The 26,089-nt window shown below is 43.8% G+C and overlaps 1 protein-coding gene across 1 annotated transcript in view; it reads left to right on the top strand.

Moving 5' to 3' along the window:
* The window catches only part of cep78 (centrosomal protein 78), a 101,731-nt gene extending 76,610 nt beyond the window's left edge, over positions 1 to 25,121 (top strand). Inside the window, exons 16-17 of the mRNA XM_084323155.1 lie at positions 2,141 to 2,243; positions 24,476 to 25,121. Coding sequence (XP_084179281.1) covers positions 2,141 to 2,243; positions 24,476 to 25,023 — 651 coding nt within the window. The 3' untranslated portion in view covers positions 25,024 to 25,121. The remainder of the gene's footprint in view (positions 1 to 2,140; positions 2,244 to 24,475) is intronic.
* Positions 25,122 to 26,089: the final 968 nt, after the last annotated feature.

The following is a 26,089-nucleotide window of genomic DNA, read 5'->3' as shown; positions in this document are numbered from 1 at the left end:
GTTTGTTTTTCTATTGATGAAGACGGACTACTTGTTTGTTGTGTTTGAGATTAATAAAGATCAAATCAAATATTCAGATAAAGAAAACTTTATTACCTATATTTATATTATAATAATATTGTATATTGTTTACACTGCCTTTTTATTCAATTTCTATTTACATTTTTTACTTCTCCACTGTACTATAATTCTGTGACCTGTACCTGTTTGTCTTTTACTACCTGTACCTCCCCTCCCCCCTGCTGCTATGATACCGAATTTCCCCAAGGGGATCAATAAAGGAATATCTTATCTTATCTTATTTATTGTAACGTCTATAATGACTGATCCTCATCTGCACCTTTGTGTACACTGTTTACTTTACCCTGCCCATACCTATCCCTCCCCTCCCCCCTCCCCGTGCTGCTACAGTATGACGCCTGGATTTCCCCCCGAGGGGATCAATAAAGGAATATCTTATCTTATGATGCCTGGATTTCCCCCCGAGGGGATCAATCTTATCTTATCTCACACACATGGAGTAATTGTCATGTAGGTGAAAGTCTAGGCATGTTTTGAATTTGCGATGGAGGTCTCTGTGTCTTATCTGCTGTGGTTGACCACGTATCTCCGCTGGAAACGGATGGTCTCTCTTATCTCATGTTATCTCTGTTGACATCCTCTCCCCACAAGCCTTATGACTTGTTTGTGTCCTCGCTCCAGAACAACTCGTACGCAGAGTGCTCCAGTGAAGTGTTTGCACCCCCCTCTGCGGTTTGCTGCTGTATAATTAGAGCCGAACTCGGTGTACCTTTTTTTTTTTTTTTATCCACTTTTTCTCCCATTTTCTATATATTCTCCCATCCCAATTTCGTATCATCCAATTCAACCCTCCCCTGTCACGAACGCTGTTTCTTGCCTCCCACAAGCCGGCTGCAATGTGGACTAAGTCATACATAGCACAAGTCCCCTCCGGTACTTGAGGTAACAGCAGTCGCATCTTTTCACCTGCGCAGCTCGATCTCTCAGTGGCGAGGAGTAACGCGTGGGAGGCTCACGCTGCCCCCGACACTTCCTGATTCTACTGCGCAGGCGCACCAACCGACCTGTAAGAGTCGCTTGTTCACAACATTCGATCCCCACCCTTCAGTTTTCCCTCCCCGTAATACGGCCAATGTGTATTACTGCGGACGACCAGCTAAACTGAAAACAATGTGGAGAGCTGGATTCGAACACGCGAATCCTAGCGTCTCCACACTGGTGGCGAGTGCCTTGCCCACTACACCACCTAGTCGCCCGGCAACTCGGTGTACTTTTAAGGGTACCGACCGGATCACATCGGTACTACAGAGTACCGATTCACACTAGATCAATCGGTACCAAATTTGGGTACCTTAAGAGTTAAGGTCCCTCTAGTTTGCTCAGAACAGCGTAAATCTGCATTTTGCTGGGCGGCTACGTGGCGTAGTGGGCAGGGCGCTCAACACGAATACTGGAGACGCTGGGTTCGCCTGTTCGAGCCCAGCGCTCCACATTGCTTTCAGTTTAGCTGGTCGTTCATACTAATACACATTGGCCGTATTAGGGGGTGGGAAACTGATGGGTGGGGATCGGGCGTTGTGGACAGCGACTCCTACAGGTCGGTTGGTGCGCCTGCGCAGTAGAATCAGGAAGTGTCGGGGGCAGCGTGAGCCTCCCACGCGCTACTCCTCGCCACTGAGAGATCGAGCTGCGCAGGTGAAAAGATGCGACTGCTGTTACCTCAAGTACCGGAGGGGACTCGTGCTATGTATGACTTAGTCCACATTGCAGCCGGCTTGTGGGAGGCAAGAAACAGCGTTCGTGACAGGGGAGGGTTGAATTGGATGATACGAAATTGGGATGGGAGAATATATAGAAAATGGGAGAAAAAGTGGATAAAAAAGAAAAAATCTGCATTTCGCTATGATGCCCCTCTAGCTCATGGAATGAACTCCAACCGTCCTTAAAGCTTGAGATTCTCCCCTCGGTTGCAGAGTTTAAAACCTTGATCTCCAACCTTTGTCACTCAAGTTGTACATTAACGTTTTAATTGATTGATTTATATGCCTTTTTTGCTTAATTCCTTGTTGCCTTTCGAGTTTAAGTAAAAGGTTTGAAATGAAATGTGTGTCGTCTCCAGGTGGGAGTTCCCTCAAGGGCTCCAGCTGACAGCCCCGCGCCCCCAGGCGCCCCCAGGGCCTTCCTGCGGGAGGACAGGCCACACGCTACCTCCCTAGAAGAAGGTATTGCCATCTGCCATCAATAATGCAAAAATGGTATTCGTTAATGTGCAATATTTTTCTGCCGATGTGAAATGCTTTTTTGTTTTCAATGCTTTTTTTATAACCTTTTTAATGTTCCTGTGAATAATAATAATAATAATAAACTTTACTATACTAAACTATAGCACCTTTCATACAGAAATATAGGCTTGCTAGTGGACTGACGAGGAGTGTAAATCATTTTCCTGTTTGGCAAGTTTAAAGGTGTTACAGATGCCATTGAGCCACTAGGTGTCCCCAGTGGTGTCCCCAGTACAGCACCAGAGGACATTGAGCCACTAGGTGTCCCCAGTACAGCACCAGGGGACATTGAGCCACTAGGTGTCCCCAGTACAGCACCAGGGGACATTGAGCCACTAGGTGTCCCCAGTACAGCACCAGGGGACATTGAGCCACTAGGTGTCCCCAGTACAGCACCAGGGGACATTGAGCCACTAGGTGTCCCCAGTACAGCACCAGGGGACATTGAGCCACTAGGTGTCCCCAGTACAGCACCAGGGGACATTGAGCCACTAGGTGTCCCCAGTACAGCACCAGGGGACATTGAGCCACTAGGTGTCCCCAGTACAGCACCAGGGGACATTGAGCCACTATGTGTCCCCAGTACAGCACCAGGGGACATTGAGCCACTAGGTGTCCCCAGTACAGCACCAGGGGACATTGAGCCACTAGGTGTCCCCAGTACAGCACCAGGGGACATTGAGCCACTAGGTGTCCCCAGTACAGCACCAGGGGACATTGAGCCACTAGGTGTCCCCAGTACAGCACCAGGGGACATTGAGCCACTAGGTGTCCCCAGTACAGCACCAGGGGACATTGAGCCACTAGGTGTCCCCAGTACAGCACCAGGAGACATCGAGCCACTAGGTGTCCCCAGTACAGCACCAGGGGACATCGAGCCACTAGGTGTCCCCAGTACAGCACCAGGAGACATTGAGCCACTAGGTGTCCCCAGTACAGCACCAGGGGACATTGAGCCACTAGGTGTCCCCAGTACAGCACCAGGGGACATTGAGCCACTAGGTGTCCCCAGTACAGCACCAGGGGACATTGAGCCACTAGGTGTCCCCAGTACAGCACCAGAGGACATTGAGCCACTAGGTGTCCCCAGTACAGCACCAGAGGACATTGAGCCACTAGGTGTCCCCAGTACAGCACCAGAGGACATTGAGCCACTAGGTGTCCCCAGTACAGCACCAGGGGACATTGAGCCACTAGGTGTCCCCAGTACAGCACCAGGGGACATTGAGCCACTAGGTGTCCCCAGTACAGCACCAGGAGACATCGAGCCACTAGGTGTCCCCAGTACAGCACCAGAGGACATTGAGCCACTAGGTGTCCCCAGTACAGCACCAGGGGACATTGAGCCACTAGGTGTCCCCAGTACAGCACCAGGGGACATTGAGCCACTAGGTGTCCCCAGTACAGCACCAGGAGACATCGAGCCACTAGGTGTCCCCAGTACAGCACCAGAGGACATTGAGCCACTAGGTGTCCCCAGTACAGCACCAGGGGACATTGAGCCACTAGGTGTCCCCAGTACAGCACCAGAGGACATTGAGCCACTAGGTGTCCCCAGTACAGCACCAGGAGACATTGAGCCACTAGGTGTCCCCAGTACAGCACCAGGGGACATTGAGCCACTAGGTGTCCCCAGTACAGCACCAGGGGACATTGAGCCACTAGGTGTCCCCAGTACAGCACCAGAGGACATTGAGCCACTAGGTGTCCCCAGTACAGCACCAGGGGACATTGAGCCACTAGGTGTCCCCAGTACAGCACCAGGGGACATTGAGCCACTAGGTGTCCCCAGTACAGCACCAGGAGACATCGAGCCACTAGGTGTCCCCAGTACAGCACCAGGAGACATCGAGCCACTAGGTGTCCCCAGTACAGCACCAGAGGACATTGAGCCACTAGGTGTCCCCAGTACAGCACCAGGAGACATCGAGCCACTAGGTGTCCCCAGTACAGCACCAGGAAACACATCCATGCAACATGGAAATAACGATACAAGTTTTTTTTTTAGTATATATATCTCTTGATATTATTTTTATTCAGTGTTTTAACAGATACAAACAAAGCAGACAGGACAGACAAAATCAAGACATCACAGCGACAAAAATTAAAAAAATATATACCCTCCCCCCTCCCCCAAAAAAAAAAACAAGAACGTGTCTCTTAGATATTGAGAATATATATCTATAATAGACATTCAGTCCACATAGTCCAGTTATAGTCTTTGTACAAAATACCATCAGGTCATCAAGAGTCCCTTTAGTTCATGCCTATATAGCAATGAGCCGAGGGAAGAAACATCACACAACAGTCACATAGCAAAAACAAAACACAAAAAGATTTAAAATAGTGCTCTATAAGTTCACATTGTTTTAGATATCTACAGTGTATGTAGTCGTTTGTTAGTTTTAAGATAGATAGTCAAGAAAAGGTTGCCAGATGTCTTTAAATTTGCTGGGTTGCCCTGCGTTCTCATAGCGTATTCTCTCCATGTGTAGCATATTAACACTTTAACTGCCACACACAAGATATCTCTGGTTTATTTTTATGTGGTTGAAAGCCACTCACGAGATTTCTCTGATTTTTTTTATTTTATTTTTTTTAGCGATCTGAAATCATATTGCATCACGCGAGCCTACCCGAGTATACACGAGCGCCGCCGGCGATCATATGTGGAAAAAAGCGCCCCCTATCGTCTCCCAGATGACATAAGGGATTTTGGAATGGACTCAATGAAAATTGATGGGGAAAAAAATCCGGTACTCCACATTTTCCAGTCCACTGATCCAGCCGGGGTTACCACAGTTCATTCTGGAGCCTCTGAGACGCGCGGAATCATGTACTGCACTGTACACACGGTGGGATCTATACACTTATCGATTTTTTCGAATGGTGATCAGGAATTGGAATATACCAGTTGGATACCATCTGATGTCAGGTAAGGAATCTATGTTATCAGTGTTAGGATAATCAGACTAATTTTGATGAAGTTATAAGCTGTTTTGTGAAATGGGCTCTTTCGGTTTCACTGTAAAAGTCCAAGAGGAAATCAACGCGGCGATTATCCGTGCGCGGCCTGAATGTGCTTGCGTGCACGTATAATATTGATCATCTAGCGTATGAAAACGATTCATAAATAGGCAGACGAATATCAACGTTGTGGAATATTCCAGTAAAAGACGATTTTCATAGAATGGTCCAGAATGAACTGTTTTTTTTATCTCAAAACGGGTGCTTTTCTAAATGCTCTGAAACGGAAATGACGCGATAAAAAACCAATCTGCCTTGACAGCACTGACTGGAAAATAGTCTTTGATAAGCGACGGGCAGATTAGACACATAGCCATAATTTAAAACATAGATTAGGCGATATTAACGTTAACATTGAAGTGGATGGTGGCATCAAGGGGGTAAAAAGGAAAACCCGGCGTGGCACTCAAAGTGTTAATGAGTTCTTAAAATGCATTTCTTTGCAATTACCATGCCATACTGTATAGTCTGTATCTCAGAGTAATTGAGTGTTGTCATATTATGTGACCAGCCAAAGATAGCCACTATTGGGTCTGGGGGAAAGTCATGGGTGTAGATGTTTGAGTAGCATTGGAACACTTCACTCCAGAACCTATGGAGCTTCGGGCAAAACCAGAAGAGGTGACCCAGTGAGCCCTCAGCAGATTTACATCTGGTACAGAGTGGTGAGACTGAGGGGTATATTGAGTGCAATCTTGTACAAGAATAATGAAGTCTATGCATCACCTTAAATTGAATTAACTGATGTCTGGAATTAATAGAACAAGAGTGGATACTGCGGAGGCCCTCATCCCAGGTGTCTATTGGAATGTCTACATATTTGTAAATATCGAAATAAATGAGTGGTTTATGGTTTATGCTGGAGTTGGGAAAATCAGGCAAAATGCCCATCTATGTAAAGGTTTTCTATAGAGACTATTCCTTTTTCCTTCCATTTGAAAAAAATGTAGTCTGATTGTGAAGGGGGGAAAGCATGGTTATGACAGATGGGCGTACAGACCGACGTCTCTGGTAATTTAAAGACTTTTCTGATCTGGTACCATATTTTCAACGAGTTCTTTATCATAAAGTTGTCTCTTATAGCGGCCCCAAGGGATCTTTTTGTTGCAAAGAGAAGTGCTGGGAGAGAGATACTACTAGCATTCTGTTCTATGGCCAGCCATGCAGGGGTGGTAGTGGTGGTCTCACCAGGGTATGAGTCCTGCCAGTAGACCAGAGCTCTTGCATTGGCTGCCCAGTAGTAGTGTTGAAAAATGGGTAAGGCAAGGCCTCCCATATTTGTAGGCTTGCACAGGTGATTTTTGGAAATACGGTGTATTTTGTATCCCCAAATGAAAGGCATAATAAGAGTGTCAAGTGACTTAAAAAATGCTTTTGTTAAAATAATTGGCAGGTTCTGGAACAGATATAGAAATCTGGGTAGAGTGACCATTTTTATTGGATTAATACGGCCTATCATAGACAATGGGAGAATTCTCCATTTCTCTACATTACATTTCAATTTCTCTAACATTGGTTCATAGTTTAATTTATACAGGAGTTTGTGATTCCTAGGAATAACAACTCCAAGATAGTCAATTTTATCTGTAATTCTAAAGGGCAGGTTCTGGAGGAATCCTGAATTCAGGCCGTCAGTAAGTGGCATAAATTCACTCTTTTGCCAGTTTATAGTGTATCCAGAGAGTCTGCCAAATCTTTCAACAAGGTCTAATAAAGGCGGTAGAGATTCTTCTGGGTGTGACAGGTAAACAATCACATCGTCTGCATATAAAGAAATGTAGTGCTCAATTCCACCTAGTATGCAGGTGTAATGGAAGGGTGGTTTCTAATGCTAATAGCGAGGGGTTTGATTGCAATGGCAAAGAGTAAAGGAGATAATGGGCAGCCTTGGCGTGTACTACGGTGGAGGGCAAAGGGTGGTGATTTATTGCAGTTGGTCAGGACTGATGCAGTGGGGTGAGAGTATAGCATTGCAACCCACGAAGCAAAGTCCCTGCCCAAACCAAACTCTTCTATCACAGACTGAATATAGTTCCACTCAACTTGGTCGAAAGCTTTTTGTGCATCAAGGGCCAGGATAGCTGTGTTTATATATTTTTTATATTTGCCATATGTGATGTTCAGTAGTCGCCGAACATTGAAAAAAGAAAACCTCCCGGGAATGAAGCCGGTTTGATCAGGATGAATTATGGCCATTAGGGCTGCAACTAACGATTATTTTGGTAGTCGACTAATCTGTCGATTATTTTTTCGATTAGTCGACTAATCTAACGATTATTTCCGTCACACCCTCCATCTCTGCTTCCTGTGGGCGCGGCTCCTTTTCCGGGCTCTTAGCAGACTTCTTAGCTTAACATAACAGACCGACAGTAAGTTTGGGGGAACTAATGGGATAACTGGGGTTGCAACAAAAGTGCAACTAGGGCTAAAAACACAATGAAATAAAATAATAATAATAATAAATAATATATCCTTCTTAGCAGATTTCTTAGCTTAACATCCCAGGGAACTAATGGGATAACTGGGGATGTTGTTTGCTCCTGACAAGAGTCTCAAAGTCTGGGGTGATGGTACAGTAGACAAAGCAACTCTGAGGTCATGCTCAATGTCCAATCTGTTCCTCTGCTTTGTCTTCAGCTGGACCAGAGCTGAGAAGCCACTTTCACAAAAGATAGGTAGTGCAAAAAAAAAAAAATTATAATATTTTTTTTAATACGACGCATCGACGCACAAATTCGGCGTCGACGAGTTTTTATGATCGACGTCGTCGATTATGCAGACTAATCGTTGCAACCCTAATGGCCATTATACATTTATTGAGCCTGTTAGCTAGAATTTTGGTGAACACCTTTAAGTCGTTTCCAAGGAGGGCAATAGGGCGGTACGAGGAGGGGTCAGTTTCCTCTTTACCTTTTTTCAAAATTAAAGATATATTAGCTGTGTAGAGAGAATCAGGTAGGCATTCAGTTTGTATGGAATGTTTAAACATCCGCAACATTAAGGGAGCAACATCTGCAACATATTCTTTATAGAATTCTATAGAAAACCCATCAGGGCCTGCAGCTTTACCATTAGGGAAGCCTTTGATTGCTGTAAACACTTCCTGCAGTGATATTTCTGCATTCAGTGTATTACGTGCGGTTTCGCTCAGTTTTGGGAGTGGTAGAGAGCGAAGGAAACTGTTAATGTCTGATTGGCTGGCAGTGCTCTGTAAGGTGTAGAGCTTCTCATAAAAGTCCTTAAAACATTTGTTAATTCCCTCTGGGCTGGTAATGAGGGACCCAGAGCTTGATTTTATCTTATGAATAGCTCTTTTGGCCTGGGTACCTCTCAGCTGACGTGCCAATAATGAGCTTGGTTTATCTGCTAACTCAAATTGTTTTTGCTTTAATTTTAATAACATTACACTTATTTGGATAGTGTTGTATTCATACTTGAGTTTCATAATATTACTTAAAGCAGGAGAGGATGGAGCATCTCTATATGTCTTCTCAAGAACGGGGAGCAAAGATTCAATTTCTAATAATCTTTTTCTGCTATTTCTTTTTATTGCAGACTCATATGATATTACATGTCCACGTATAACAGCTTTAAATGTCTCCCATAGGACTGAGTCAGATACATCTTTAGTGTCATTTAAACAGTTATATTCTTCGACAATGGTAGAAAATCGTTGACAGAACTGAACATCATGCTAATGCAACCGCAGAGAAAGGTCTGCACTTTGTCCATCTCAACGTGAGAAGCTTACTCAGCAAAATGGATGAAATCCGCTCTCTCGTTACCGCGACAAATCCTAATTTGTTTTGCTGCTCGGAGACATGGCTCGATAATTCCATCGACAGCTCCGAAATTGGTATAAACAATTATTCACTTGTGAGAAGAGATCGAAACAGAAACGGCGGCGGAGTCTGCGCTTACATCCGCTCAGACATTAACTATGAGCTTAGATCGGTCTCTACTGATGAAATCGAATCCCTGTTCTTTGACATTTACCAGCCCCATTCCAAGCCAATTCTATTTGGAATTTGCTACAGACCCCCAGTCTCGAACTCTTTTTATGAGAGCCTTGAGGCTGTATTGTCATCTTGGGGAGGGGAGGAGAAAGAATGTATATTAATGGGCGATTTTAATACTGATGTCACAAATCCCTCTGTTCCAACCCACAAAGTTTATACCAATTTCTGTAAACAGTTCAGTCTGAAGCAATTGATCTCAGAGCACACTCGGGTAACTGATGTATCCAAGACTACTATTGATTTAATCCTAGTTACAGACAAAGTGAACATCCCCAGGAGTGGGGTCATAGAGTATGGGATCAGTGACCACTATCTCATTTATTGTTCGAGGAAGGTGCAGCGAAAGGTTTTTACTGGTCATAAAACTATCTTTGCCAGATCCCTCAAGAATTACTCGGGGGACATTCTGAGGGCCCAGCTTGAGCAAGTGAACTGGTCTCAAGTTCTCAGGGCCAATGAGGTAGACCAAGCATGGGGCACTTTTAAATCTCTGTTCTTGAAGGTTATAAACTCTGTAGCCCCCCTTAGACAAACCAGAGTGAAGCAGCGATCAGACCCATGGTTTGACCACACCATAGGTGATAGTATCAAACGGAGGGACTCTGCCCTAGCCAAGTTTAACCGTTCTCAAGATAAGGCTGACTTTGATCACTTCAAAAAACTCAGGAACCAGACTCAGGAAATGATCAGGATAGCTAAGAGAGAATACTTTGCAGAAACCATCAAGGAGAACAGCAATGACCCAACTAAACTGTGGAAAACCCTCAAGCAGCTAGGCTGTGGGGGCGATGCCAACCAAAGGACTACTGAGTCCAACATAGGCCTGTCCACAGACAAGGGAATGGAGTTTGATAAAAAGAATGTAGCCACAATCTTTAATAGCTTCTTTACATCGGTAGCAGGTAAGCTTGTCTCTAACCTACCTCCCAAGACAGAGCAGTTTGGGGATGACTTTGTTTCCAACTACTATAGCCAACGAGGGGTTAAGGCAAACTCGTTCTCCTTAAGCAAGGTGTCAGTAGTCAAAGTGGCTGCGATGCTGGGTGAGCTCAAAATCAAGAAGGCCACAGGTGTAGATGGCATCAGTGCCAGGTTTCTGAGGGATGCAGCCGGAGTTATAGCTCCACCAGTAACCCATATTATTAACCTCTCCCTGGACCTAGGCAAGGTACCCACCGACTTCAAGAATGCCAAAGTCATCCCTATATATAAAAAAGGGAGCAAATCTGACCCCAGCAATTATAGACCAGTCTCAATTTTAAGTGTGTTATCCAAAGTCCTAGAGAAGATAGTCCATGAACAAGTCCAGGAATATGCAAGCAGCCATGACCTCCTGTACGACCTCCAATCCGGCTTTAGGAAGTCTTACTCTACTGAAACATGTCTTCTTTATCTTACAGACAGTATCAGGAGGGAGATAGATTCAGGTAAGCTGTGTGGGCTAGTTCTTCTAGACCTACAGAAGGCTTTCGACACAGTGAACCATGACATACTGCTCTCCAAGCTTAAGGCCTTGGGTATGTCTGAGACAGTGGTCAGATGGTTCTCTTCCTACCTTGCTGATAGGGTGCAGCGGGTTGAGGTCAGTGGCACTATGTCAGAGGCCAAGCCCATTGTATGTGGGGTCCCACAAGGAAGCGTGCTAGGACCTCTCCTTTTTTTACTGTACATAAATGACATGTCAGCAGCATGCTCATGTAACTTGTTTTTATTTGCAGACAACTCAGCCCTGCTAGTCTCACACAAGGATCAGAACACACTAGAACAGATGCTAGGTGAAGAACTTGCAGGGGTCAGCAGGTGGCTTTCGGACAACAGACTTTCTCTTCACCTAGGTAAAACAGAGGCAGTACTATTAGCCTCCAAGCCCAAGCTCAGGAAAGCACAGGAGTTTAATATCCAGCTAGGAGCTGTAACCCTAAAACAGCAAAAAAAAGCAAAGTATCTATCTAGGCTGTATGATAGACGGGAGCCTAGATGGGGAGGCTATGGCCTCCCAAGTACTGGGCAAAGTCAACGCCCGCACCAGGTACCTAGCTAGGAAAGCCAACCTCCTTGGCAGAGATAGCCTCAGGCTATTAGCAAATAGCCTAGTACTCTGCCACTTTGACTATGGTAGCGTATCGTGGTTCGAGGGCCTGACAGTGAACATAAAAAAGAAGCTTCTGGTTTCCCAAAATAAGCTAGTAAGGGTGGTAATGGGTCTTGGCCCTCGCACCCACATAGGGAGGAGTCACTTCCAGGAGCTAAACTGGCTTCCTATAGAGGCCAGAGTTACCCAGCTCAGACTGAACATAGTGCACAATATTATAAACCAAAGGTCCCCTAGATACCTCCAAAACTACTTCACCCCGGTCAACGAATCCCACAACCACAGAACTAGAGCAAGCATAGCAAACCTGAAGCCTGCTTCTTTCCGATCCAAACTGGGCCAATGCTCCCTTACTTTCTCTGGAGCCCAGGATTGGAACAAGCTGCCTATCCCCATCAAGCAGAGCTTGAGCCTCCACAGCTTCAAGAGAAGCGTCAGGAAGTGGCTCATGGACAGAATAGAAGAATAGCCCCCTATAGTTTGAATGGGTTTCCAATCAGTTTTTAGTTATTGTGGGGTATACAATTTTAGCGATAGGTTAGTCTTATAATGTTTTAAATGTATGAGTGTTGTGTTATTGTCGTGTTTTTTGTTGTGGCCTAACAGCCCTGGGACCATGACGGAAATAAGGGTTTTACTCTTTCTCATGTTATCCTTTGGATCCTTGTTGTGTGTTTTTAATCCATCAATAAAATAAAATAAAATCAAATTAAGCAGAGTCGGATTGAAACGCCAGCAATACTGTGATTTTCTCACTCAATCGACACTGTAACTGGGCAGTGGTCTGAGATTAAAATATTGTGATATGGCGGTCAGGTGGCGTAGCGGAGATTGTGCTCGTCACCAATGCAAGAGGCTGCGGTCTCGACTCCCGGAGGCGTCTATGCCTTCTACAACGCTGTTCGGTTTCCGGGTTCCTCTGATTGGCCGCTGAAGCACGCCCCCCGAGTGACGCGCGAACAGCCAGCCTTCACCGAGCTCTAGTTCTAAAGTTGGTTAGAACTAGAGCGCTCGGTGAAGGCTGGCTGTTCGCGCGTCACTCTGGGGCGTGCTTCAGCGGCCAATCAGAGGAACCCGGAAACCGAACAGCGTTGTAGAAGGCATAGACGCCTCCCGGAGAGTCAGCATTGCCTTGGCTCGGGCTGATCGCTATACTAACTCGTTTGGCTGAGTTAGGGGGAGGGGAGCCGTGAGTGGGTCCTGGGCGTTGTGGACAGCGACCCCTACAGTTTGGTCGGGGCGCCTGCTCAGCGAGGGTAGGATCTGGAGAGAGGTAGTGTGACCTTCCACACGTTACACTCTCCCGGTGAGAATCTGCGCGGCCAGGCTGGCTGCCGGCTGGCTGCACATGCGTCGGAGGAAAGCATGTGACAGTCTCCGGCCTCTCGGACCAACAGTAGGGGAAAGTGCGCAACAACCAGGAAGGGGGTTGGGAATTGGCATAACGACTAACAGTGGGATGGGAGAAAAATCGGAAAAAGGAGGGGAAAAAAGATTAAAAAAAAAAAAAAAAAAAAAATGATATTTGGAGGAGATAATATTGGATGTTAACACTTTGGGTGCCGGCCAAAAATCCGGAAAATGACTGTGGGTTGCCAGGATTCCTGGACGATTCTAGCATATCTCATGATCTTAGCGGAGCTATTTCTATATTTTATATTATAACTATGGGGAAATGGTTGGGCTCATTTGAAGACGACAAGTTGATGTACACAATGCAAAAAACCGTTTGTTTCTGCATGTCTTCTTCGTTCGTTCACAATTACAAGTTAAAAAAGGTCAACACAAGGTAAAAATCCAGGTGGATTCTTTAGAACAGAAGTTACAGGCACTTTTATGAAAGGTGTGCCGGCGGGGTGATAATAGGTACTGAACGTGTTATAAAGCAATTTAGACTGGGATGGATGGATGGATGGTTTGATTGATTGATTGTTTGACAGATTGTTTTATTGGTTTGATTGATAGAATGTTTTATTGTTTTGTTGATAGTTTGATTCATAGATTGATTTGTTTGATTGATTGATTACTTTGTTGGTCATTTGATTGATAGAATGTTTGATTGTTTTGTTGATAGTTTGATTCATAGATTGATTTGTTTGATTGATTGATTACTTTGTTGGTCATTTGATTGATAGAATGTTTGATTGTTTTGTTGATAGTTTGATTCATAGATTGATTTGTTTGATTGATTGATTACTTTGTTGGTCATTTGATTGATAGAATGTTTGATTGTTTTGTTGGTAATTTGCTTGATAGAATGTTTTATTGTTTTGTTGATAGTTTGATTCATAGATTGATTTGTTTGATTGATTGATTACTTTGTTGGTCATTTGATTGATAGAATGTTTGATTGTTTTGTTGATAGTTTGATTCATATATTGATTTGTTTGATTGATTGATTACTTTGTTGGTCGTTTGATTGATAGAATGTTTTATTGTTTGTTGATCGTTTGATTCATAGATTGATTTGTTTGATTGATTGATTACTTTGTTGGTCATTTGATTGATAGAATGTTTGATTGTTTTGTTGATAGTTTGATTCATAGATTGATTTGTTTGATTGATTGATTACTTTGTTGGTCGTTTGATTGATAGAATGTTTGATTGTTTGATTCATAGATTGTTTGATTGATTGATTGATTGATTGACAGTCCGACTGACTGACAAACTTGAAATGCAGTAATACTATTATATCGATCAGGTGAGAATATATTGTATTGATCAGGTTAGTAGATATTGTACCGATCAGGTATTATAGATCATGTGCATGCAATAAACTAAACAAAAAAACATTTTGACTGTTTCTCATTCATGTACTGTGCATAATCTGCTCCTGTGTTGTAGACACTGTGTTGCTCTGTACCTACCCGTTTTCCAATTTATTCGTCCATACATGATAAACACATTCATAAAGTAATAATATCTTGTATTGATAATATATCAATTAGTTTCACCTGGAAATACTACTACCTCATCAACCACCATGCCTGGCGCTAATGAACAAGTAAGTTATAACTACTGGTGTAGGTCCAGACAACATTATTATAAAATACAGAATACTTTACAATGCAGAAAACTTGAAACTTTGATGCCATGAACATTTTTATTGTAAAATATGTTCAATAAACTGTGTGACAAGTCATCAGTACCAACCATTGTTGCTGTGCATTATATGCTGGTAACATTCACAGTATAGGATTATGGTAATTTACCAAGACAATACCTTATAAAAAGTGAACACTGTGATGATAACCAACCATTGTTTCAGTGCATTTAGGAGTTTGTTGGTAACATTCACAGTATAGGATTATGGTAATTTACCAAGACAATACCTTATAAAAAGTGAACACTGTGATGATAACCAACCATTGTTTCAGTGCATTTAGGAGTTTGTTGGTAACATTCACAGTATAGGATTATGGTAATTTACCAAGACAATACCTTATAAAAAGTGAACACTGTGATGATAACCAACCATTGTTTCAGTGCATTTAGGAGTTTGTTGGTAACATTCACAGTATAGGATTATGGTAATTTACCAAGACAATACCTTATAAAAAGTGAACACTGGAGGATAATCAACCATTGTTTCAGTGCATTTAGGAGTTTGTTGGTAACATTCACAGTATAGGATTATGGTAATTTACCAAGACAATACCTTATAAAAAGTGAACACTGGAGGATAATCAACCATTGTTTCAGTGCATTTAGGAGTTTGTTGGTAACATTCACAGTATAGGATTATGGTAATTTACCAATACAATACCTTATAAAAAGTGAACACTGGAGGATAATCAACCATTGTTTCAGTGCATTTAGGAGTTTGTTGGTAACATTCACAGTATAGGATTATGGTAATTTACCAAGACAATACCTTATAAAAAGTGAACACTGGCTGATGATAACCAACCATTGTGTCAGTGCATTTAGGAGTTTGTTGGTAACATTCACAGTATAGGATTATGGTAATTTACCAAGACAATACCTTATAAAAAGTGAACACTGGAGGATAACCAACCATTGTTTCAGTGCATTTAGAAGTTTACTGGTAACATTCACGTCACATGAACTACAGGGCATATCTTACTTGGTCTCTCGCATCGATGACTGCATTGTCCATTGATAAATGGATGAAGCGCCAGATGATCTGTGGACCAAAAAATATCCAATACATGCTTCCAAAGTATATAAATAATAGGCCAATGGACTGCATTAGAAAAGTGTGGTATGTTACCTACAGTATATACTTTTATAAACTGGGTGACTGTCAGCAACCATTGGTTCTGTGCAAACGGTAAAAATGAGGGGGGGAAAAGATAAATAAAAAAAAAACTATATACACACACAATGCAAATTATGAATGGAGTCGATACAGCTAGATCGCTAACATAACGTCTCATCTGCAAGTGGTCCAAACATGCCTATGCAATATCGACAACCGTGGCCCAAATACATGTGTTCAACGCATTTGTCTTGTACAGAAAACAGTGCAACTACCCATACACTATACTATACTATACTATACTACAATATACTATACTATACTATACTATACTACACTATACTATACTACACTCAGCTAGCTATACTATGTACCGGTACACATGGTTCTGTCTGTATCACACAATGATGGATTATTTAGAAGTAATCTGTACTTCTGTGTGCCGGATTATTTAGAAGTAGTCTGTACTTCTGTATGACAACTAATAAAGAAACTATTTAGAGAAATCCCTCTTTGTGTGGTACAGAGCGAAGCATTTGTCACGATGCAGGGGGACTTTGCACGATGTGCAAAAATATCTGGTCTCACTCCTGATGCCACGCCTACTGCAGACACGACATTTCCTACACGGTAGCTTTTTCTTCGGGGTGGCTTTGTATGCAACCATTACATGCTTCACAAAGCCACCCACTAATCTGCTCTGCGGGTCCCCCAGTGGGGCCCTAGGGTCGACACGCCCCACCTGCTCAGCCCCTGCCTCCTCCTCATCCCCACCCCCTGCCTCCTCCCCTGCCTCCTCCCCTGCCTCCTCCCCTGCCTCCGCCTCCATCTCTGCTGTCACCCCAGGAATCTTCTTCTCCTTACCGTCTGTGTAGGTCCGCGCCACAGCCCTGGTGAACCGGAAGAGGTTGGAGTAATGCCCTTGTGGGTGCTTTTTTTTGTACAAGACAAAAGCGTTGAACATACATATTTGGATCAGATACATCACAAACTTTTTGGTCCACTTTCCAGTCTTACGTGTAACCGGATAGTACGATATATTCTGATCCAGCTGATCGACGCCGTTCATGAATTTATTGTACTCAATGATTGATGATGGCTTGAGCATCTCCACCCTCAGCGCTTTGCCCTTCTTCTGCTTCTGCCACACCATCGCCTTTTCCATGGTGTCCTCGTGGAAGCTGCTGATGGTCTTCACGATTCTTTTATCGCACCATGCCACGATCATGACCTCCTTGTTGTTGACCGCAATGCGCTCCCCCACACCGATGTCACGTTTGGTCATGTTCTTGATGATGGCTGGCTCGCCCCGGTGCTTCCTGAGGGTACCACAGACGTCGGTCCTCAACTGTCGGAGCCTGGCGGACATACGTACCGAGTTGTAGAAGTTGTCCATAAAGAGCGTATAGCCGGCCCCAGACAGACGTCCAAGCAGACCGACGACCGTGTCCCCCAGGAGTGAGCCTTCCCGACAATATGGCTTAAATGAAAAGCAATATCCTGTGCGAGATTCGCACAGGAAGTAAGACTTGATACCATAGCGGGTGGGCTTGTTTGGGTTGTAGACCCGGAAGGTCAGGCGGCCTCGCCATGCCATCACCCCCTCGTCAATGGCGAGCTCGCGTTCAGGCTGGTACAGCTCCTTGCACCTCGTGTTTACATGGTCGACTACAGGGCGTACTTTGCACAATTTGTCTCTAACCTCCAGGGAAGTATTGTCCGCAAAGTGGAGGAATCGCCAGATCAATTGAAACCTGTTGCGTGGCATGGTCTCAGAGTAGTATGGTGTGCACATCATGTCGTCAGTGGTCCACATCTGGTCCACGCGAGGCTTCCGCAGGACACTGCTAAGGAAATTGAGTCCGAGGAACTTCTTCAGCTCCTTCAATGTGAGGGGCTTCCAAAGCAGTGCCCTGCTACTGGTTAGCGTGGGGTCCAGCCGGGCAATGGACTGCTCAGCGTAGAGGTTGGACTGGGCAACAATAGAGTTCAGAAAAGCATCTGTCAGGAACAGATCCATCCATTTCGCAGGCCGGTAAGATCTGAGTGCCATGGCGTCCTGGAGCAACCCCGGTTGGGCTGTGAAGGGGATCCTTTGAGGCACCCAGCCCTCACGAGACCAGGCATTCTCCTCTTCCTGGCGGATCGCAGCCCTGCTCTTCGCTCCTCCACGTCGCACGCCACGACCTGTCAATTATACAAATATACTATAACACCCCTACTGTAGACATTCATATGCCACGTAGTTACAAACTGTGTGAGTGAATGAGTGAGTGTGTGTGGGGTTCAGATGTCAGAGCTGGACGTGGTGTGGGGGTCAGAGGTCAGAGCTGGAAGTGGTGTGCAGAGTGAGGCCAACTTACCTCTCTTAGATGTGCGTTTCCGCCCTGCAACGGGTTCCGGCATGTCCAGACTAGCATCCAGTTCTAGAATCACATGATGTAATACATTACACTAGGGCAACGTATTGTCATTGTATTTACCACCATCACCACCAGACCAGGCCCTGCAGCAGCCAGTCACCACCAGGCCCAGGCCCTGCAGCAGCCAGTCACCACCAGGCCCAGGCCCTGCAGCAGCCAGTCACCACCAGGCCCAGGCTCTAGCAGCAGCCAGTCACCACCAGGCCCAGGCTCTAGCAGCAGCCAGTCACCACCATGTACAATTACCTGCAGGAGTAGAATGTGATCCCATGTCGTTGCCAGTCTCAGCGTCACTATCAGCAGGGTCTGCGCCAGAATCTGAATTGGATTAAATTCATTCAGTAAGTAAGTCTCACAAAACACAATAGTAATACATTTACACATACATAAATGTAGTTAGTACACACCCAAGCATGTTGGTGTATTGGCCCCGGATTCGGTTTCGGAGCCTGTGTGAACACAAAATAAATCAGCGGCCATTGTACATCAAAGCATGTACATGTGTGTGTGTTGTAATCAATGGAATTTTACATATGATACACAACCATGCATTTAAATATAGGCCTCACCATGTGCCCATGCCATTGTGTGTGTGTATGTGTGTGCTGTAATCAATGGAATTTGCATATAGAGGCCTCACCATGTACTGCGAAGTTCAAAGGTGTTGGAGAGGATTCATGCCTTTTGATCTTGTGTGTGTGTGTGTACACACACTGCACACACACACACACATACACACACATCAAAGGGCATGGACACATGGTGAGGCCTGCATCTACACACACACACACATCCATGTAACTAAATGTAGACAAACTTCAAAGGGCTGGCATCTACACACACACACACATCCATGCAACCAGTGCAGCACATGGCCATCAATCAACTATATCGATTTGAACATAAAACAATATTCACATTGCAACATGATAACACATTGATAGCTACACACTTCAAATGGCGTGCACATGCACACACACACACACACACACACATACACACACACATCAAATGGCATGGGGTGAGGCATCTACACACACACACACACATCCATGTAACTAAATGTAGACAAACTTCAAAGGGCTGGCATCTACACACACACACACATCCATGCAACCAGTGCAGCACATGGCCATCAATCAACTATATCGATTTGAACATAAAACAATATTCACATTGCAACATGATAACACATTGATAGCTACACACTTCAAATGGCGTGCACATGCACACACACACACACACATACACACACACATCAAATGGCATGGGGTGAGGCATCTACACACACACACACATCCATGTAACTAAATGTAGACAAACTTCAAAGGGCTGGCATCTACACACACACACACATCCATGCAACCCGTGCAGCACATGGCCATCAACTATCGATTTGAACATAAAACAATATTCACATTGCAACATGATACCAATTACCACGTCGACCACCACCACGTCGTCTCATGCCCAGCATGCAACTATTATCACTTACATTGATAGCTACACACTTCAAAGAGCCACTTCAAAGGGCATGCACATGCACACACACACACACACACACACACACACACACACACACAAGACCATTACAACCTAACGTGTAGCACATGGTGGCCTGTACATGCCTACTATATCCTATATCATTCAACTATCGATTTGAACATGCACGTAAAACAATATTCACATTGCATTAGTAAACATGACGTACCGTTGCCCCGTCGACCACCACCGCGTCCCACGTCTGAATCGTGCGATGAATCAGACTCATACCTCCGACCCAAGCCGAGATCATCGTCAGATGATTCCGGAGCTAGAATATAATAAATGCATATCAGCGTTGGTTTGGCGAACTAACGTTACATAGTCACAGAATAAGCGTTAGGTAAATCATCAAATACACGTTTCACACACACACACAATCACATGCATATCGGCGTTGGTTTGTCGAACTAACGTTACATAGTCACAGTATGTAAATCATCAAATACACGTTTCACACACATATATATATATATATATAAGACCGTGTAATTACCTGGTGGTTCCCAATCGGCGCTCCCATCAGATTCGTGGGCGGTCGAATCGCTGTCCCCTGACTCGCATGAAGAAGCTATGACCACAGCGGCAGCCTTCCTCTTCCTCGAACTGCGTCGGGTAGAGCCGCTCCCGGTCCCGGGGCGAGACGCGTTACTGGGCCCAGCAACGGTCTCACGGCTCTCTCCGATCGGAGCTACCAAAGTCGTTGGTGCTGCTGCTACTCGAACAACCGCGGGTCCAAACGCCAGCTTCGTCTGAACAAAGCGACCCGCCGCCGGATTGTCCCCTCGCTTACCTAACACTACGTCTCTTCATACTGATCTAATAATCTAAATGAAACTACTAACTGATCAAACTACTATTACTACTACTGAAATATACTACCTAGACTACACACTAATCCCTCGAATAGTACTACTACTTAGCACGACTAAGTACTTTCTAAAGCACAGCTGAAACCTTACAATTAGTGTGATACTACCACTATACTGTATAACACTATAAATATAGACTATAGGCTGATCTCAATTCAAATATCTCTCTCAATCTCTCTCTCTCTCTCTATCGCTCTATCTATCTCTCTCTCTCTCTCTCCTCCAAAACCTCGTCGATTCTGGGATCGCGCTAACGTTTTATACCTGTGGTTACATTGGCCAGGTATGCTGGCCAATCAAATGCCAGATTCATTGTGGGGTACAATATTCCCCCTATTGTGATAGTGTTAGAAAATAGGGGGACACTGCCACCTAGTGAAATTTGAGAGGAAATGCAGTTTCCGGTTAAAATTTTCTTCCAAAAGCTCGGCGGTGAAGTTCAGACGGGGAAAATCGAAAAAAGATGTAAACAGATCAAAGACGCTGTACAGCGTCCTCGGCAACTTGAGCATGGCCGGGAATGACGCTGTAAAGTGTTTCTAGGCACCCAAAGTGTTAATTTGGAATCCGTTATGAAATAGTCTATCCTTGTATATGATTTATGTACTTGTGAAAAAAAGGAGAAATCTCTGTCTGTGGGGTGCTGTAGTCTCCAGATGTCTACAAGTAGTTTAATACTGTAGTGGAGTTAAGAGGAGTGGCTGGGCGAGAAGAGTGCCTGTCCATAAATGGGTCCAGAATGCAATTAAAATCTCCACCCACTATTAGATGTGTAGTTGACAAGTCAGGTAATAGGTTAAAAACACTTAAAAAAAAACCAGGGTCGTCAAAGTTTGGGGCGTATAAATTTAAGAGGGTAACATGAAATGATAACATATTGCCTGTGACAATCAAATAGCGGCCGTTGGGATCGGCTATGGTAGATATAGGTTGGAATGGGATATTTTTGCGCATTAGTATAGCCACCCCTCGCGCCTTTGATGAAAAAGTGGATTGGTAGACCTGGCCCACCCAACCGCACCTCAGCTTGTGCACGTCACAGTGTTTAATATGAGTTTCTTGAAGAAACATAATATCAGCAGACAGCGATTTCAAGTGAGAGAAAACCTTCGATCGTTTAACGGGAGTATGTAACGCTCTGACATTCCAGCTGGCTAAAGTAATATTGCCATCCCGTATAGGGTTGATATTAGGAGTCGTCATAATCGGACTTTATAGCGTGAAATAGGACATCATGATCATGAACAATGTAAAAGAGCACAATAACATACATAAACACATCCCATACCTCCCCATCCTCCCGCTTCCCCAAACGAAGCAGGAATAGAAAATAAAAAAAAGCATTACCTTTGTGAGGCTGCTGGGCAATACACGGAGTGGTGGTAGAACTAAACATATTGTTTAGGCTTCAGCTCAAACTCCAATCAAATAATACTAGTCGCTCTTAAGTAGCTATAGGCAATACAAAAATAAATAAAGTTATGTCTCTGACCAGACCAGGAAATTATAGTCTGGGAGTAAAAGAAATAATTATATATATATATATATATTAGAGGTGGGCATAGATTAATTTTTTTTAATCTAGATTAATCTATCTGCAATCCTGGATTTAATCTAGATTAATCTAGATTAAAATGGCTTAAAAAAAAAAAAAAACTGCCGAAGGCATTCAAAATATGTGTGTTCTACCCGTTTCCAAAATGCATTACAGACTGTTTGAAAAAGCTGTTTTGCTATGATAATTGGTAATGAAATATCAAAATAATGTTCAATAAGATGTACTTGTGTTTAATAAGTTGTTTTATTCAGAAGTTAACACAAATAAATAATATTACCAGTACAGTACAGTATCTAGCACTCTCAGGAGCAAAACAGAAAGAATCATTTCAAACTTGAACTATGTGACATGGCTTGAATCAACTGCTCCAGTGGAGTTGCTCAGTGGCCAATGGTGTCAACTGTGGTTGTACTGGGCAGCTCCCAGGTGTGAATGGAACTGTGAATGTGAAGCAGGGCGTTCCTGAAAAAGAGCATCTGTGCTCAGCGAACCTACCCTGGGTAAATAAAGGTAAAAAAAAGATTTTTTTTTTTTTTTTTTTAGATTAATGCGTTAATTATATTATCGCACGATACTAGTATAGCGTTAACGCATACATACATACATACATACATACATACACACACATATATATACATACATATGACATACCCATCCGTTCGAGGGAATGTTTTGATAACGAAAATTTGGCTTATATAATAATAATAATAGAAGTATTATAATAATAATTTAAACGAGAATAGGCTATCTTCAGTCAGCCTTAATTTAGGCTATGGTCCTAGACCTAGAGCTGTATTTAAAGAGAAAAAAATCAATCATAGTCTATATTAATGAGAACAATTTATTTATTTTTATTCTTATTTATTTACTATTCCCCCCCCCCTGGTAGTATATAATAAATAATAAAAAAAAATGGGGAAAAGGAAGGGATAAGCCGTGATGATGGTTAGGTAGACAGAGTAGTAGCTATCCCCTCGATATACTGCTCTGCCTCCTGTGGGGATTCAAACGTGGTCTTTATTGTTCCATGCGTGATGATCAGGCGTGCTGGAAATAGAAGGCTGTGTTTGATTTTCGCATCTCGGAATTTCTTTCTTACGGCATCGAATTCTCGGCGTTGGCTTGTGACTTCAGCAGTGAAATCTGGATATATTCCGATCCGTGTGCTGTTGTAGCCCAGGGAGGACATGTTGCGAGATAGCCGCATTATCTCAATTTTGTCGGTGTCATGATGTATTCTGGCTATCATGGTGCGTGGCCGAGTGCTTGAAGACTGTCCAATTCGATGTGCTCTGTCCACTTTGACACCTCGGAGTAGTTTGGGTAGAAAATCAGCTACAAACTGAGTTGGGTGGCCTTTCTCTGTGTTTTCGGGAAGGCCGGTGATCTTTATGTTTTGTCTTCTGGAGCACCCTTCTAGGTCATCCAGCTTTGATTTTAAGTTCTTGTTCTCAGCCATCAGGTTGTCATATTTTTGTTCAATATTGCAGATCCGAATTTCGTGGTCGGCGATTCCTTTTTCTGCTTCAGTAACTCGGGCTACATTTTGGTGTAATAAGGTTTGGACAGATGTCAAAGATATCTCCAGTTTGGCGAAACGTTTGTTCATGCCGCTGTTCATCTTGTTAATAGCCGATAGAATGTTGGAAAGTGACGGGTTGTCCTCGCCGGTGTCAGGCGCAACATTTGTGGTGGTGGCGGCGATTTCTACACACCTGTTGTCCAAGTTGTCTTCGCCCGGCATATCCAAGTTGTCTTCGCCCGGCATATCCAAGTTGTCTTCGCCCGGCATATCCACGTTGTCTTCCCCCGGCATATCCACGTTGTCTTCCCCCGGCATATCCAAGTTGTCTTCCCCCGGCATATCCAAGTTGTCTTCCCCCGGCATATCCTTTTCCTCTGCCATTGCAGCAAATTTCTCAGCCCTCTCGTTGGCCCTCTTTGCTCTATTACAATTGTTGGAAAAGGGTAGTTGGCTGTGCTTTTTCCCCCGAGATTATAGAGCTTTTTTAGTCATTTATCACGTGTTTGGAGGAGCTCCAACCAAGTGCGACTACTCCATGCGTTGCTCACTAGTGCCTCCTTTTTTATATATATATAAATTGATAAATCGATCATATATTTGGGGCAAAAGCTATATTTTTATTTCGCACCTTTCCAAATGCTCTATGGATGTATTATTTTTTTGTTTTAGTTAATGATCTATATATAAATGTGTTATTTATAGCAACTTTATTAAGTGGTTGATCAAAGTCTAAATCCACTAATGAAACGTGATTAATCAACTGTTATCAGAAACCTCCAGCGTTCATCTCCCATATTGGATGATCTCGCTGGTCCCGTGAATTGATTTACATTTTGAAAGAGTTGGCTATCATCATGACATCACTTGACCCCTTCTTGTGTTCTGCTCCTAGACAAGCCGGGAGAGGTGGCTCCCCTCCAGGCCAGTGTCCCCGTCAGAGACCCCCAACTGGACCCCGGGGGTAGCGGAGACGAGCCGGATCAGGACTCCAAACCCGAGGGGCGCCGTCCTCAGTCCGGGTCCGAAGGCAGTGTTTGTAGCCAGCGATCCCAAAGCGACGGTTCCCGTAGTAACAAGAGTTCCCACTGTGACCCGTCTCGCCCGTCGCAACATGGCAACTCTCACCATAGCAACTCTCACCATAGCAACGGTTCCCACGGATACAGCTTCAACTACAGCAACGGCCACGGCTCCATCCGCAGCGATGGCTCCTGCAGCGACGGTTCCCGTGGCAATCCATCGGCAAGGTCCAGTCTTAGCGACATTGTGAGCCACAGGGCGGAGTCTGTGGGGTCGTCGGGGTCAAAGAGCAAGGGCAGGAGGAGGGCACAGACGGGAGGTCATTCAGGGACGGTTAAACCCTACGCAGGACCAGAGGCTCAGGAACAGGTCAGGTCTATGAGCCGCCTGGGAGGACAGTCGGATGACGGCTCCTTCTGACCGGAACATTAACCCTTTCACTACACACACCACCAAAGGGTTAACCCGTGCACTGTGACAATACGGAAGGTTAACCCTTTCACTAACACACTACAGACGGTTAACCTGTAGTTAAGGAGTTTTTTTGTCCTTGGTTCCTCCTAAGCTATTGGCGCCTCCACTTTGAAGTCGTTTCAGTGCCTTCTTTCTGTTGAAGGTCCCTTGGTTTGGCCAGAGGAGTTCACTCCCAGGCAGAGGTGCCGGTTAGGGCAACACATGTAATTCATGTTTTGAAGAACAGCCACACTGTATTGTTTATCCCTCTTGTGACAATTGATTCAGATTGTTTCAGCTGCCAGCCGTTATCAAGGGAGTACATTGTCACAAGAAGGAGAAATTAGTGTCCAGCTGTTCTGCTAAATTCTTCAAAAGGTCTCTTGGTTTTCATTTTTTTTTTTTTTTTTTTAGAAGCAGGATGACTACGTTCGACCAGATGAGTCTTATTATTAAATCATAATGAAAGGGCTCCTCATGGGATCGTCATAGTTGAAGAATGAATATCAGAGTAATATGACCAATTATTATTCAAAATAATTCTACGTAATGATCTGGTTAACTGGGTGATCCTGCATCTCAAAATACCGTAGCTGGAGAGAACAAATCAAGATTATTGTAAATCCTTTAAAATATATATATTTTAAAGAAGAGCCAAAAGCAGAAAGTTTGGGTTGTCTTTGGTCTTTCTGTCTTCTGTCAGGATGAGAGGACATACTTGTAACATGTAACCCAGAAGAGAAATAGGGCTCATGATCCCTCACTAAAGAAAAGGGTACAACCTAAGGCCACAACCTAACTGCGTGAAATCGATAAGTGGCGTCACTTATCGAGTTTTTTTGCATGTGTAAAAAAAATTAGGCCTAAATAAAAAAAGTTTAAAATACTTTTTTCTTAAAAAAGAAAAAAAAACTGTTATGTGTGTGTGTGTGACACACACAAACTAACGTTAAATAAATATATATATTTTTTGTATTTTTATTTTATTTACACATGCAAAATAAAATTAAAATTAAATCGATATTTATTGATA

The sequence above is a fragment of the Notolepis coatsorum genome, assembly GCF_963971535.1.
Source record: "Notolepis coatsorum genome assembly, chromosome: 10".
Lineage (NCBI taxonomy): Eukaryota > Metazoa > Chordata > Actinopteri > Aulopiformes > Paralepididae > Notolepis > Notolepis coatsorum.
The sequence above is the reverse complement of the archived record's forward strand: the minus strand, read 5'-3'. Positions and strand labels throughout refer to the sequence as shown.